This window comes from Camelus bactrianus, chromosome 23 (genome assembly GCF_048773025.1).
Source record: "Camelus bactrianus isolate YW-2024 breed Bactrian camel chromosome 23, ASM4877302v1, whole genome shotgun sequence".
NCBI classification, from domain to species: domain Eukaryota; kingdom Metazoa; phylum Chordata; class Mammalia; order Artiodactyla; family Camelidae; genus Camelus; species Camelus bactrianus.
In genome coordinates this window covers 18,078,667-18,095,350 of record NC_133561.1, presented here as the reverse complement: position 1 = coordinate 18,095,350, position 16,684 = coordinate 18,078,667, and the positions used below count along the sequence as shown (strand labels likewise).

Here is a 16,684-nt window from a genome sequence, read left to right as displayed (position 1 = left end):
TTATATAGAAATTATATTATTGGAAACATTTTTTTAAAGTTTTTTTTTTTTAATTTTAAATAATGGAGGTACTGGGGATTGAATCTAGGACCTTGAGTATGCTAAACATAAGCTGTACCACTGAGCTATACCTAGTCCCTGTAAACATTATTACATAATATTTGCTATGGCTAAGGGAGAGGAGAATCTGGCAAATCAGAGAAGCATACTATGGATGAATTAAAGGACAATGTAATCAAAGAGAAAAACCACCGATCTTTCAAAGTTTTTTTTCCCCCCAAACTCCAAACATGTGCTCTTCTAATGTAAAAGCACTGATGTTCAAGAACCACCTCTTTAAAGTCACTTAAGAGTGAGAAACTTATATGCAACTGAAAAAAGTTTACATGCTGCTTGCTTACCAAATACTACAACTCTTAACTCACTTACTAAACATTTACCTCTTTTAGCTTCTTTATATCTTATTTTTATTCCTGATTTATTCAGCTTAGCCAAACACTTTTGCTAACCCAAATTATTTCAAAAAGTACTTAATTCAATATTTTTGAGGATGCTAAGTTTCTACATGTCTAACCAATTTACTATTAAACTGCAGAACTTTTCGTCTGTCTGAAATGTAAAGATACAACCCTCTCCCCTTAGAAATATTGTTTAAACTAAAAAGAACAAAGAAAACTTAACTTTCAGAGTTCTGACACTGAAGTGATGTATGGTTCATAAATGACAACTTGGGGTGAGTAAAGTGACTTATTTCTAAAAATATAAAAATGACTCAACTAGTAAGATTGAAAAAAAACTAGTACAAATTGTTGGTCACAATCTAGTAAGAAATTTCAGCCTCAAGCAATTTTCCCAACTAATTAGGTACTTAGAAAATCCAATAACCAGACCACTATATTTCCAATCATGCCACTTAACGTGTCACAGTTACTATAGATGACAAATATTATATAGCAATATGTGTACTGCTATAATATATAGCACACTAATCAGAGAACATTAAAACACTGAGAAGTGAATTAAGAAAAATAAAGATAGCACATGCTCAAACCTGTTATTAAGTTACAAAATCTGATACTTAAAAAATTTTTAAACAGATGCTTCAAGATTTTCTTTTTAACGATGCAACAATAAAAATAAAATGCAAAGAACTGCAATACCCAAGCAATCAAGACTAACAAGCGTATATCATCATTAGAATACACCCTCAAAGAATATAATTTATCAACTCAACATAACTTCATTCTTCCTCTATATTTCTGTCTGCTTTTCAGCATACCCAAACCTCAATTATCTATGCAGGAGACTGTCAACATTGTCAGTTAGCAACAAACATTATTTTTAAACTTCTGTTGGTTTTCCCTTTTATTCAAGGTACTTCTTTTACTCACGTTATTCCAGATAAAAGCTGCTTTACATTTTTCTTAATGATGAAAGATGAAGATCGTAAGAATATTGTGTAATGCAACCAAGGCAAAATATATACTGCTACTGTCTAGGTCATCAATTCCATTTTATTAACATATATGATCAAGAGTTTGTACTTTCAAAATATGTACTTACCTATTAGAAAGCAAAACAGTGAGGTGAAGGATAACATCACTACCACTGGACACTGTTGGCTTCATTGTTTGAATATATCTGAGGGCTTGTCTGTGCTCACCCTGACTCATGAAGGCTTGAATAATCTTTGAATGTTGCCATGACAAGGGTTTTGCAGTAGCTGGGTGAAACAGAAGATCCAAACCACTCTGCAAAAAGGACATGAAAATTTGTTATTACAAACATAATGCTTTGCATTTAGACAGGGGTAAAAAAAAAGGTAACGTGCCAAACTTACCTAAATTAAGATAAAATCAGTTTAAATATAGCTGAAAAGATCTACTTAATGGTATGCTTTTCTATTTTTTTTAACACTTTTTATTGATTTATAATCATTTTACAATGTTGTGTCAAATTCCAGCGTAGAGCACAATTTTTCAGTTATACATGAAATATAGTATGCTTTATTTTAAATAAAAGCTTTATCAAAGCCTCACACTTCTGATACCTTGTTAAGCTAACTATATAAAATCTTTCCATCACCAATTTCATATATCAATGCCAAATCCTGCCTTCTCTATTTAACCCAACACACCAAACACATTTCTAACCTAACAATCACCATATGTGCACTATTAGTAATTGTTTACTTGTTTGTTTCCTCCTTTAGATAGCAATGAACCTGGGGTACTGAACTATTTTATCTTTGAATATTCTTACTGCCTAAGACGGTGCTTGGTGAAGGTACTGATTAAACTGAATCCTTAAAGTAGATTGTATCATATCTTTAATACCAAATTTAATCCAGTTATGTATTTTTCTAAAATTGTAATAGTTTACAAAAGCATATATCCTAAGTAAACTACAGACTTACCTCATAGTCATTATGATCTATCAGCCAAAACCCTTGGATAAGTTTAACCTGGCCCCAAGAAATGGCAAAGGCAGTTGGAAATGATTCGATGGAAGTATCCGTTTTGTTTGGAAAGGAATACATAATATCAAGTAGCAAATAAATGGTCTTTAAAAAAAAGAAGATTAAGGACAATAAACAAAAGAAAAACTCCTATGTATACATCTGCAATAGGCAGCAATAGAATATATCAGAAAAATGTCGTAAGCGACTTCTTTTAGTGTTCAGAAAAGCTGCTGTGGACGTCCAGCTATGGAATTAAAGTTTTGTTAAATGTGGGTACAGCCAATTCCACAAACAACTTCATTCATTCTCAGTAAGTACCACCACAAAGGAAAAGAACTAAAGCATACTTTCTTTATGAAGTTAGTGGCTTAAGAAATTAAAGAAACAAAGTTATAAACAAAATTTCAGTTACCCAGCAAAACCTGGCAGCTTAAGCAAACACATCATTTATCTCATAAATTATGAACAGAACTGCACATTTCGACTAAGAAAGTGACATTAGTACGAAGATCTTATTTAAAAGACCACAAGGCTCAAACACAAAGCCTAAGAAATATAAAGCTAACTTATTCATACTCAGCATATAAATTAATCTCATTTAGAATGACCACTTGCTAGCAGTGCTTTAGAGCAGCTGTGTGAGTCTGATGAAAGCCATTAACTTTAACCCTAGAAAAATAAACATAAAACAAAATTTTGCATAGTTTTGGGTTAACCATAGACCATCTAAATCCAACAAACAGATCCTGGATTAAGAACTCTTCCTTTAAAACAAGTTCAAATGTGTAACTGAGAATGGATTAGTGTATAAGGTTCCTACTACTCTGCAACTATATGACTTTTGTAATACATGAATTATTTGATAAAATTTTAAAGGATACAACAGAATGCTTGCTTGCTTCGGCAACGTTGTCTAGTAGGTATATGTCAAGTAATGCCTATTAAAAAAAAATTGGTGCATGTTATATATTTGTTCATTTATGCTCCCGTTCCCAAGCCTGTGCCAGGTATGAAAAATACAGTTAAGCATGTCTCCCTCTTCCACCCCAACTCTGGAGACTAAGTGATACCGTATTATTGCAAACCTACATGTAGACTAGTAGGAGGATATTTTCCTGTGCCTCCTTCATCCCGCTTCCACAACTTCTCCACTCGATCGCCTAACTGAGAAACCATTCCATCAATCATTAAGTAATCAGGGTTCCACTTCCCTCTGTAATAAGGGCAACATTAAAGATTATTTAGTATTATTGTTAATTAAATATTATTATTAAGATAATACACACCAAACTCTTAAAAGTAATGATCTCAACTACCAAAAAGAAGAGATTTGAGGACAGGATCCCATCATTACAAATCCAGATATTGAGGAGTTAGTCACATAAACCCTGAAGAAGCCTCAAGTCTGGTCATCAGCACTAACCAAAGGTCAGGTTCCAAGGGAGAACGTGGTCTAGCCAGGAAAATGCTTGAGGCTGTTTACTTTTTACCATCTTGAGAAGACTACCAAAGAGCATGGCAACTCAGTACAGAGAAAGTAATACTGCAGCTCAAAGTCAAACAGTTATATTTTCAGTTTCATCAGCTGGACTAGTCTTTTAACCTCGGTAATCCCTTCAAAAATATATATTATTGAGCACCTACAAGGTAATAAGCAGATACTGACCTTTTCTGTTTCCTCATCTAATATTAATAATAGCAGGAGTTACTATTTACTGAATGAAGTTTTCTTATGAGTCAGGCACAGTAAGAGGTACCTTGCAGATGATGTTTTATTTCATTTTTATACTGATTTTGTAATTTATCTGACAAATATGATTAGAAAGCTTAGCCAACCTACTCAAGGACATACACTTAGGAAATAATAAAATTTTAAAATATGCCTAATATATCTTCCAAGTCCATGCTCACTATCCTAGATTATTCAAAAGCACTGGATCGTAAAACTTGCCATGCATCAAAATTACAGCTGGCACAGCCTTATATAGATTTCCAAGAGATTCTGACATAAGAAATCTGGAATCAAGATTTGGGAATCTGTGAGTAAGAATTTTCAGGAAAAATACATATTAAATTATAGAATCTCTTCTAATAAATCAATCATGGTAAGTCATTTTATTTAGGAAATAATAAATAGCTATACTCAAGTTTTCAAATAAAGGTGTAATCATTAGGTCAAGGCAAACATTACAACTAAAATAGTAATACTGATGACAAATTCATTTATTTCCATTTAATCCTTTTATAACATGATGAATTCTGTTCCATCTGAGAAAGCTTTGACTTCTTACACAAGTAATTTCTACAATGCTTTCTGAAGGTTCTGGATGTACTATACCTTGATAAGCGCTCACATTTCTGTCGACGACTGGTGTAGTAGTTCTGAATTACAGGGTAGTTGTAGTATAACCTTGACAACTGCACAGCATCATCTAGATGTTTTTTAAAAGTTGGAAAAAAAAGCTAGTCATATTTCCAAAATATCCCAACAATACTTAAGGTTACACACATTGATATTTTTGATATTTTACTATAATTTTATAATCTTATTTAATTTGCAGACTTCCTAAATTAAAGTAATAAAAGAACACTACATGCCCTTTTATTAACAGAGGCACAACTGAGAAAACTGAGTATCTCATCAAAGTTTGTGACAACAGGATGTTGGCTTAAATCCCTGGAAAAGCTATTCTAGAAAATGATTTTACTTATTTAGGCACAAATGATAATTTAAAAGCAAGCAAGCTCACTATTTCTTCAAGTGAAAATCTAAGAGAATTATGAAAGTATAAGATCAACAGTAATTATGCACAGTGGCAGAAGCACTTCTAAGTAAATCTGATGTGTTTCCTGGAAATGCAAGAATTAAAGGCTTTAGAAGGATGTTGTAAACAAATATAGTTAAGATTTAAATTCTATAATTCTTGGTATTAACATGAATAATTAGATAAAAGAAGATATTTAATTGATGGCAAATAATACTGGTTAGCAACCATATTAAAAGAATCTTTAAAGTGAAAAAGATCAGCAAATTAGATTATAAAACTTCTAGTTCTATGGATCTAAACTATAGCTGGTGATATTGAACCCATTTTCAGAAGCCATATTTTGTCAAATATTCTTTCCCTCTAACCCAATAAACATGTATGGACACCTGTGTATCAGGCGTGAAGTGAGGCACTGAAGATACAAAGTAAGGAAGAATGTAAGAAAAGAAGGTAAGAACAGAAGAAAACTTAAGTGGTAGAAGAAAGGAACGTGACAATATTAGAACACAACAACAAAATTACAAAGATTTAAGAAGGTTTCGATTAATATGTATCAAGTAAATATTTTACCTAAGCCCTCTGGTAACAGCCCAGAATGAGAAAACCAAAGAACCACTTGTGCATACTGACAGATGAGCTGGGAAACCATATACTTATTGCTCAAGTCCATAAGTCCTGTAAAGAGTTAAAAACAGTTGTTTAGCTTTTACTTTATCAACCACAAATGAAAAATCAAGGCACTCAACTGCTCTCAAAAAAAGTAATTAATTCCTTGGTGATTTTAACAATACATATGTATTTTTAAACAAACTTAGCTTGAACAAATAATCTCCAAAATGCTAAAATAACTCAATGATTAAATAGATATTTCAGGTAAATATGCTTCCACATTAGCTACACTTCCATTTAACTAATTTCAGTAGTCAAATTTATACATTAATACAAACTAGTACAGTATCATTAATACAGGTTGTTCAAACCAGGACTTTAAAGGAAACTGGCTATTTTGTTTAAATGGCAAAACAAAGATGAAAATTACAATGACCACCTCTACAAATAAAAACTTACATAAAATTTTAAAATCTGAAGTTCTGCTATTCGTACATTACCTTAAAAATCCTTACATTTAACCTTCAAATTTCCCAAGCTTATTTAATCATGGGCTCACAGTACATCTAAAAACATTCTGTAGCTTATCATTTAAAAAACAAAAAATTTCAGCATTTGAGAAATAATGGCCTCTCTGCCCAATGATCCTTCTTACAGGAAATATTTTCTTTCTCAAAGTCAAGAAGTAAAATTCAATAAAATATTCATTTACATAAGACAAAGAGCACACCTCTTTCAGTGATTTCTTGGGCTTCTGTTGCAAAACAGCTTAAGACTGTATGAAGGTTGCTCAGAAGTAAATGGCACTGTTGGATGGACTGTATAGTTTGTGGATCAATGAAATGACATGAACCATCAAATAATGGTGCACCTTTTAAGGATAAAATATATGATTAGTTTTGACACAGTAAATCTAAATTAATCATAACCACAAATGCAAAATACTTCAAATTCCTATTAACCACAGAATTACTCTATACATCATAAGATTTACAAAGACAAGCTTCAAGTGACAAATATCCTCAAGGAATTTAGAAGGGAAAAATACAAATTACTGTTAAAAATGTAGAATGAAGGGGAAGGGTATAGCTCAATTGGTAGAGCACATGCTCAGCACACAAGAGGTCCCAGGTTCAATCCCCGGTACCTCCTCCAAGTCGAAATCAATGAAGAAACCTAATTACCTGCCTGCCTGAATACAAAAATGTAGAATGAGGTGAGCACGGAGGAAAGTGATACATTCAACTTTAGATTCAACAGAAATCAGTTATATTCATTAAATGCTTATCTTTCAAAAAATGTTTTATATCAGATCTTTTATGTACCATGTTGTTTTGTGATTATTATTTATAAGAACTCTTTCTTTTAACTCCAGTCTTCAATAGTGAGACACTAAAATTAAGACCCAAGTAAGACTTAATTACAATACAACTGCATGCTTGCTATAATGCATTGCAGACTTCATTGTCCTTTCATTTCAAACTGAAGGTTGAATTTACAAGTGCATTTTGGGGGAAACTATTTTAGGTGCTTTTGGTTACATCTTTTTAGATAAGATTTAATTAATATTTAATGTGTGATTGGATCAGAAAACAAATATCTTACTTCTAATTACTTCCTCAAACTGTTTTACTTTCAATACATTTAAAATACTATTATGCTTTCTATTTTAATTATTCTTAGTTAAAAAAAATTAATCAGTAATAAAATTCAAAGCAATAATGACTGAGCTGCCAAGTTCAACCCTGAAACATCACATTATGCTCAAAGCATAATAAAGACATACAATTTATGAAATGAGTTGAACTTTTTTTTTTAACATAACTTACATAATCAGCCCTGAAAACATTTTCCTCTCAAAAAAACTTTTTACCCTGATTCTGAATTATCAGGTGTTCCAGACTTCAAATGTACTGTGATCACTAAAATATTTAAAATTTCTTATTTCTTGTTTACAGTTTAAGTATGCCCTAAAAATACTATATAGAACCCCATGTCTTACTATTAAATTTTGTTGGTTTAAAAATTCCCTACTTTTAAATAAATACTTTTTTAAAAAGTCCATTTGTTCATTCATCATGACACAATAATACTAATACATATATATACACACTTCTAAAGAAACTTGAATTTTTTTTTCATGTACAAGGCAATCATTTTACCTTTAATGTTATTTTGCACTAATCGCGCATAATGGTTTAATATTCACAAGATACCAAAAAATTCAAAGTGTACAACAGACTAATAAACAAGACTTGGCATGAGTAATGATATCTGTTAGTAGAAGACAGAGGTGATGAATTTTTGCCCTGCCTTTCAGCTTCTTTATACTTGTAAATATTTTAAATAAAAATGAACGAAGTTCAGAGGTTAACTGGCATACTTGATGCCATCATCGGCATATTTTATCAATTAAACTCCTAAGAGCAAAAGTTAAGTAAGGTGTAATTCTGAAATCTGCTATTATGGACATACCCAACATGTTGCCAATTTAAACAATCTGTTGCAAAATGTTCAAAAACAATCCTGTCAGTTGAATGTTAAAAAAAAGAAACTGTTTTCTTCTGGGACTTCTTTAAACAGTTTACAACTTCAAAATCATTAAAAATTATTGTTGTTATATACTTAAATCATAAGCCAAAATTAGTTTGTTCATATAATACTTACAAAGTCTGTCAAATTCCTCTTTTGTGAGAACCACTTTATTCCATGTCCATTCAAGAACAAAACGCAAATTAGCAGCAGAATTTGGTTGTTCTTATTTGTAATTATGAAAGGAAAAAAAAAGAATGATTATTAATTACAAACAACAAAAAAATGAAACTTTTCAATGGAGAAACCTGACAGAAACCACCCTAGCCAAGTGATCAGCATGAACAACATTAATGGAGACAAACTGGTATCACATATCCTTCTTCTCAGTGTATCACATTAGGGAGCACATCAATTTATGTAGTGCTACTGTGAAAAATGCAGAATCTGAATTTAATCATGAGAAAAGATCAAAAAACAAACTGACAGGTGGTCTACAAAATAACAGGCTCATATTCTTTAAAACTGTCAATTTCTTGAAAGACAAAGCCTTAAGAATTAAACAAGATTAAGAGAGTGTAAAAAGATGAACACTAAATACAAGATACATTCTGGATTGGATTCTAAATTCCCTCTCCCTAAAAAATGTTACAAAGGACATTAGTAGTGAGATTAAAAGATATATCGATTAAATAGCATGTATTAATATTAGTTTTCTTGATTTTTGTAACTGCAAACTGGTTTTCTAAGTGAATATCCTTGTTCTTAAAAGGATATATATTGAAATATTTATGAGTAAAGAAGCACAGCACAATGCCTTCAACTTATTCTCAAATGGTCAGAACAAAAATGTGTGCATGTGAAGTGTGTGTTTGTAAAGAGAGTAATACAAACAAACTGAATGAATCCCCAGAGAAATTTTCTGAGTGAAAAGAACCAATCCTAAGAGGTAACATACTATATGATTTCACTTACGAGCATTTTTGAAATGACAAAATTATAGAAATAGAGAATAAATTTGGTTGTCAGGGGTTAGAAATGAGGGGGGCGGGGCAGAGGTAGTAGGTGTGTATACACATGGACAACATGGGACATCCTGAATGTGACACTTTACTAGATTTGCCAGGTCTTACCATTCACAAGAAGGGGATGGGAGGGTAAATGGTAAACTATCTCTCTGTCTTACAATTGATGTGAACCTACAATTATCTCAAAATAAAGTTTAACTTAAACACCACCCCCCAAAAAGATGAACTGTTAATTTTAAAAATACAAAAGTATTCTTTAATTATTAAATATAATCTTACCTTCTGTTATCCACCTTCTGATACATCCAGTCAAAAGTCCCAGAGAACTTGTCTGTACTGCTGCTGACAATATAGCTTCTAACTGTTCTTCCTAAACCATATATTTAAAAAGAAAAAGAATGGATATGTGATCAGAGACAGAGGTGGCAAGTTCTAGCTCAGAATAAAGAACGTTAAAGGATTAAAAATCATTATGACTCACTAAGATGGTTATAAAGAAAAAGAAAACAAGCACTGTTGATGTAGAAAAACTGGAATCCCTCACACACTGCTGGCTGGAATGTAAAATGGGACAGTCACTTTGGAAAATAATCTGGTGGCTCCTCAAAATCTTAAATATATTTACCATATGACCCAGCAATTCCATATCTAGGTATACACCCAAGAGAAATGAAAACACATGACTGTACAAAAACTGTATATGAAGCAGTATTATTCATAATAGTCAAAAAATGAAAACCCAAATGCCTATCAACTGAAGAATGGATAAACTGTGGTATATTTATATAGTGAAATCTTACACAGCTACAAAATGAGATGAAGTACTGATCCATGCTACAACATGGATGAACCTTGAAAACACTGTGCTAAGTCAAACAAGTCAGTCACAAAAGACCATATACTGTTTGATTCCATTCATACGAAATGTCTATAACAAGTATTATCTATAAAGACAGAAAGCAGATTAGTGGTTACCAAAGCCTAGGGGAAAGAAGAGTGGGAAAGGAATTGACTGCTAATGGGTATAGGGTTTTGGAGGTGATGAAATGTTCTAAGATTCAATGTGGTGATAGTTGTACAACTCCATAAATACAGTAAAAAACACTGAATTGAATGGTATATGAATTAAATCTCAATAAAGCCATTATTTAAAAAAGGGATTATATACACCTTGTTCAAGAATCCATGAATTTCATGGGGGAGGGTATAGCTCAGTGGTAGAGTGTGTGTTTAGCATGTACAAGGTCCTGGGTTCAATTTCCAGTACCTCTACTTAAAAAAAAAAAAAAAAAAAAAAAAGAGAGAGAGAGATGAGTTAAACAGGAATAGAAGCAGATACAATACGATAAAGGGTTCCCCCAAACTAGAAAAAAGCATGATTGTGAGATTCATTAGAACAATTTACATTCAAATCAGTGACAAAACAAGGATGTCTGCTAGTACCATTATTTTTCTACAGTTTGTAGAGGTTCTACCAAATGTTATGAGAAAATAAAGTAATAAACAAAAATATGGGGGGGAAGCCTGTATTTGCTGATTGCATAGCTTGAAAATCCAAGAGATTCTAATTTAATTAAGTAGATATCAAATGAGTAGCAATAATCATCTAGAAATGAATATAGGGAAAATGGTCTACTCATAAAAAACGACATTTAGGGATAAAAATAGAAAGAAAACACACTAGAAAATAACCATAAACTCTTACTGATAGATATAAAACAAACCCTAAATAAATGGAAAGATAACCCATTTACACTTAGATGATTATAAAAATGTCAATTCTCCCCCAAATTCATCTGTGAATATAACAAAATTTCCAAAATAATTTCAATAGGGGTTCTGGATAAAATCATCTTGTAATTAATACAAAAGGATAAATGCCTATGAACTACCAAAAACTACAGATAAAAAAGGCACTGCATTACTATCAGAGCAGTATACTAAAATAACATAGAAATAGATAACTAGATTTATGAAATAAGATTAAAATCTGGAAATAGAACCCAATAGATACGAACGTATAATATCAGATAAAAGTGGTATTTCAATAGCATGAGAAGGGATATGATGGGTTCTATCTCATAAATGGTATATCACAGCTGGACTAATCATCTGGGAAAAAGAAAACTGAACCTTTACCTGATCTGATACAAAAAGATGAATTACAGCCTTAAATTAAAAAAAAAATTCATGTGTTAGAAACCATTTTTAAGCCAGAGCTATAAAGTGCATTTGACTATAAAAATATTAATTTGAATATCATAAAAAGATACCATAAAACAATCAAGAGGAAATAGCAGGAAAGACATCTATAAGATCTGACAGAGTATCTATATATTTTACAAAGAATTTCTATAAACAGAAAGACAACTCAATAAAAGGTAAAACCTATAAATATATAATTAAAGAACAAATCCTGATGACAAATTTTTGAAACTACATATATGGTAACATTCTTTTCATGTATATGGAGAAATATATAGATACATGAAAGAAAAGCATACATATCAGAAAATTCATATACCATACATACAAACTAACAAATTACCAAGTGGACACTGATAAAAATTACCACGTCTAGATTGAGAACATTTCCCAGAAGCTGTCTCTTCCTACCTGATCAAAAGCAAATCCCACCCACTCCTCCCATCCCCCATGGTAACCATTCTCCCGCTTTCTGAGGAATCATTTTCTTGCTTTTCTTTTCGTTTCACCTCTAGTATGCATCACTAACAAATACAGCTTAATTTGGCCAATAGTAGGAATAAAGTTTTTTTAAAAAAGATACATGAAAAAATGGTCAACAAAATGTGAACATCTGCATGTTTCTGTATATTTTAGTCAATTTCTAAATTCAAATTATTTGTTTATTACCTATGTAAGGGGGGGGGGGGAAACATGGTTTGGATGACCAGATTTAAAATAATCACAGAACACATTAAATGCTTATTTAATTCACGTGGCTAAAATACCAGTTATTTTTTATTATTTCATTTTTCTTTTCAAAACTTAGATATCATTACTTTTAACTAAATATAATAATGTATAATTAGGAAGAAAAATCATTATTAATTCCCTAAAGTAAAAAAAAAAAAATTAAATATTGCATTCAAAGTGCCGAACTCCTCAAGGATGATTAACAGTTCCCAGATAACACTAATTTGAAGCTTTTGGCAGGGAAAGGTAGTCAGCTTCAATCCCTGACCGAAGGGCCCTATGATCAGGGCAACCAGGGCAAAATTTACATGAAGTCTCTTAATGAACCTAATTCAGAGCTGCACAAAGCCATTTGAATGGAATCTTACTAGCTTAAATGCAAATGCATGGGCCCATAGAATATCCTGTTTCATCAACCATAACTCTTATATTATTCAGGGCCCATTAAATAGAAAGAACAGATTTCTTCTGCACAAAGTATTAACAATTCTTCTAGAACAGTCACCAAATAGATGGGCTAAAAAGACCATACTACTTACAATGAAAAAAAGATTATCAACAAAACTATTTCACATGAGCCCAAAAGTCATTTTGGCCAGGGTTTTTTTCTTTCCTATTTAGAAACTGAATAAAACTATTCCAAAACCTCAAGCATCTAGAAAAGAAAATGGACCTGTTGTAGAATCTGTTCAGGTTCCATTATGAAAATCAGCAAAATCTATTTGAACAGGTGGATGTTATTTCAAGCTGAAACAGGATTAACTATTAATCAGGTAGATGAAGAAACATTTCCTGTTTGCACCAACACCCAGTGCTATGCATGAAGCAAGACTTCATTACTGAAATCTGCAAAGATGATCAAGAGCAGCAATTATAATCTGAAGCAGTGCATACACCACAATAACTGAAATCAGACACTGGAGTAATGGTTAAAACGATATCCATTTGACTACAGCACTACTTCCTAACACACAATTTGATCAATGAAAGGTTTAACATCCCACTGCCTGAGGATCAGAAGTTGACCAAGAAATTCAGGTGAAATACTTTGGACATGATCTGGCTGATGAAAGAAATGAGGCTTTCCTGTAAAGTGCTCCAGTCTTCAAACAGGTTTCTCTTAAGTAATTCCTGTTACTTGTGGATAAAAATGGAGTATCACACCACAACCATTTGTCTTTAAAGAGTAAAAAAGGATACAAATCAACAAGGATAAAGAAAAAACAGAAGTCATCATGGGATAAGACAGCTCAGCAAAACTTTTGAAAAGCAGTACTGAGTAGAAGAAAGGTGACTGATGTAGCAGTGTGAAGTAAACCATGCCCTAAAAGTCCGCACAGAGGGAAATTATAGAATAGGGTCAGTATGGCTCTCAAAATCCTATTAGGTTAAGTTCTTGGAGAAACCAAGTACAGACGAAAGTAGGTGAAAGGGTGGTCAAACATGGGGTTAAAAACAGGTAACAAGTTAAAACTCAGTATATGGAATAGACAGTCCCACTCTTCTGTTACCCGGCAGCAAAGAACTGCAGAGGCCAGTTTGATAGATCTCTAGAAACACTGAATGACTCAAGAAAAAAATCTGGATTCAGATTTCAAAAATTAGGATTCTGACTTCCACAACTGAGTCTGACTCCCATAACTGTCTTGTGTTTTGCAGGAACTAGGAATCACTAATAGGCTTTCACAGTATACTGGTTTCTATAGAGCAGTGGTTCTCAAAATACTGTACTGGAAATCATATCAAGGGCTTATTAAAACACCAATTGCTGGGCTCTACTCCAGCAGTTTCTGCTTCAACAGCTCTAAGGTAGGAATCAAGAACTTGCATTTCTAACAAGTTCCCAGGGAAGGTGTTATTAGAGACCACAATTTGTTGCTATAGATTATGAGATTCACCTTAGTCAAGATGGTTTCCACTCATGTGGTCTCATTCTCTTACACCTATGCTGTTCTCTCTGGGGCTGAAAAATGGCTCCCAGATTGTTGTAATGATTTCTACTAATGCCTGATGCAGCCATGATACGTTTCCTATCCTACAGACCTGGTGCCAAGTCAGGCCTATCGGATCCTGGAAGTATGAAGAATTTTAAGCAAAACCAAAGACCACAGCTACAGACATGCAGAGTAGGCATCATACCACTCAACATTCTTTCGCAGAAATTATTTAACAGATTTTTATAATAGAAAGCTAATAACATATGATCCAAAAGAAACAACAGTTAAAAATCATCTCACCTGACTTAAGCTGGAAGGCTGAATATCAGTAAGTCTTGGTGAGAGAAGGCCAGCCACAAGACATCGATTATAACCATCAGGAATCACTTCATTCAGAGATGGTCCTGATCTCTTTAAAAAAGTCAAAGTCTATAACACAGTGATAGATATCAGTCAATACTCAATTCAAATAATCAAATTTAAGTTAATTAATAACTTATCACCATTCTTTGCACTTAACATTTTGAATAAAACTAAAAGATACCGAATGAAAATTGTAGAAGACTACATTTTTGTACTACTTGCAAAGGAAAGCGCTTATAGGTTTTTAAGGTGACCAGTGCTTGCTAGGTAACCCAGTTACCCACTATAAAGCTAACGGGTGTGGTGACAGATCTTAACGAACTTAACACACACAAAAGAAAAATCCTGCACTTTACTCCTCTTGGTCTAAGAGATCTGATATGAAATATAAATAGGGCATTCATCCACATCTAGCTGATAGTCACTCCATGGAAAAGTATTTTCAACATACAGTCATAACCCATTCTGTGCCAGTCGCTGTGCCACTGTGTTAGGTACCTTCTTTGCATTAGTTTATTTAGTCATAAGCTTTCTCTGAAGGAGGAAAATTAAGAAGATGGATAAAAAGAGATGTGGTAAGGCACTGACCTACTTCACTCTTCTGCTTGGGGTTCAAGTAGCTAACATTCACATAAATCTGCTAAAAACATCCCAATACCTCTTCTAGAAGGTTGCCATCAGTAACTGACGCTACTAGCTGCTAATCTCATAAACCTAGTAGAAGCTACCATGAAAGATGAAACAATAGTTTATGTAATTAACATTAAGTAAAATTTAAACCCATGAACTGACTTCAGTTCAAGAAGAAATGCCCTGTACAACTTGTCACCTACCTCCTTCTGAAAGCCAGTACAAGTTATATGAACAACTCCTGAGTTCAACAAACAGGTGGCATCTAAAAAAAAAGATTTAAAAAAATCCACTTAGATATATTTGAGATGGCATTAATATGACAAAACTTATCCTAATAACAGACTTCTAGGCAAAGTATGAAATTACTACATACAATACATTTGAAAATAATTTTCCCAGGTATTTTTATCCTAACACTATGCCAAACCTTATCACAAATGAACTAAATGTGAAATAGTTAATATCTTTTCTAGCAAATTTAGAAGTGATTTCTTCATTAAACATATAAGCATTAAACTTCTTGTGTACATATATCAAATTAACTTTCTAACTTATCCATATATTAACAATAATGAGAAACAAATAGTAATACACTATATACACACAAACAGCACAAATACACACACACATATACTTTTGCATGTTATTTTTCTCAAAAAGTAATGTTAACGAAATACATACCAAAATTGTAAGTGCTTGGGTTAAAAAACTGCTCAGGAGGTGGATATGAAGGAGGAACTCCTCGACTTAAACTTCTCTCATGTACTAATATATCCAAGATGTAGTGTGGAGAAGTACTACTCACAACAGAATCCAGTGACCACAAAGCAAAATAAGAGCAATTATGTAGATACTCTCCTGATCTAAAAGAAAATTTTATAGAATTATTAAGTCAATGATTTGCTACACATAAAAATTCCAAACATACATACACACGCACATAGAGAGTGAGAAATCATACCTTAATGAATCTGGCATTTGTGCATGATACCAACGATTTATGTCAAAAAGTCCCAAATATATAGAAGGCTTTCCCTGTCCATATACAGTCACCTGCCAGGTAAAGACTGAAACACTGGTGTCAGGAGACAGAGCTAAAAGAAAAGAATGTAATTTTTAAAACAGAGTAAATAATCTCAAAGTAAGTCCCCCAAATAAAATTATAGCAAGATTTTCTCCTAAATTAAGAAGTTTAATTCATATTTGATTTGTCAAAACACACTTCTATCATTTGTTCTATAAGAAGAGATTTATTCACTTGTATCTTAACTTTTTCTATTTCTTTTTTTTTAATTGAAGTAGTCAGTTTACAATATGTCAATTTCTGGTGTACAGCATAATGTTTTAGTCATACATATACATACATACATTCATTTTCATATTCTTTTTCATTATAGGTTACAAGATACTGAATAC

At 32.5% G+C, this 16,684-nt stretch overlaps 1 protein-coding gene and 1 pseudogene across 2 annotated transcripts in view; one reads left to right on the top strand and one right to left on the bottom strand.

Moving 5' to 3' along the window:
- The window catches only part of AHCTF1 (AT-hook containing transcription factor 1), an 82,224-nt gene that overhangs the window by 31,799 nt on the left and 33,741 nt on the right, over window positions 1-16,684 (bottom strand). For both annotated transcript variants that reach the window (XM_074351713.1, XM_074351712.1), the window contains exons 9-21: window positions 16,230-16,362; window positions 15,950-16,131; window positions 15,469-15,530; window positions 14,573-14,701; window positions 9,678-9,768; window positions 8,506-8,595; window positions 6,569-6,709; window positions 5,800-5,904; window positions 4,800-4,893; window positions 3,551-3,674; window positions 3,343-3,399; window positions 2,417-2,563; window positions 1,564-1,751 (exon numbers count right to left, since the gene is read on the bottom strand). In XM_074351713.1, coding sequence (XP_074207814.1) covers window positions 1,564-1,751; window positions 2,417-2,563; window positions 3,343-3,399; window positions 3,551-3,674; window positions 4,800-4,893; window positions 5,800-5,904; window positions 6,569-6,709; window positions 8,506-8,595; window positions 9,678-9,768; window positions 14,573-14,701; window positions 15,469-15,530; window positions 15,950-16,131; window positions 16,230-16,362 — 1,543 coding nt within the window. The remainder of the gene's footprint in view (window positions 1-1,563; window positions 1,752-2,416; window positions 2,564-3,342; window positions 3,400-3,550; window positions 3,675-4,799; window positions 4,894-5,799; window positions 5,905-6,568; window positions 6,710-8,505; window positions 8,596-9,677; window positions 9,769-14,572; window positions 14,702-15,468; window positions 15,531-15,949; window positions 16,132-16,229; window positions 16,363-16,684) is intronic.
- Window positions 9,884-13,518, top strand: LOC141574721 (polyribonucleotide nucleotidyltransferase 1, mitochondrial pseudogene; annotated as a pseudogene).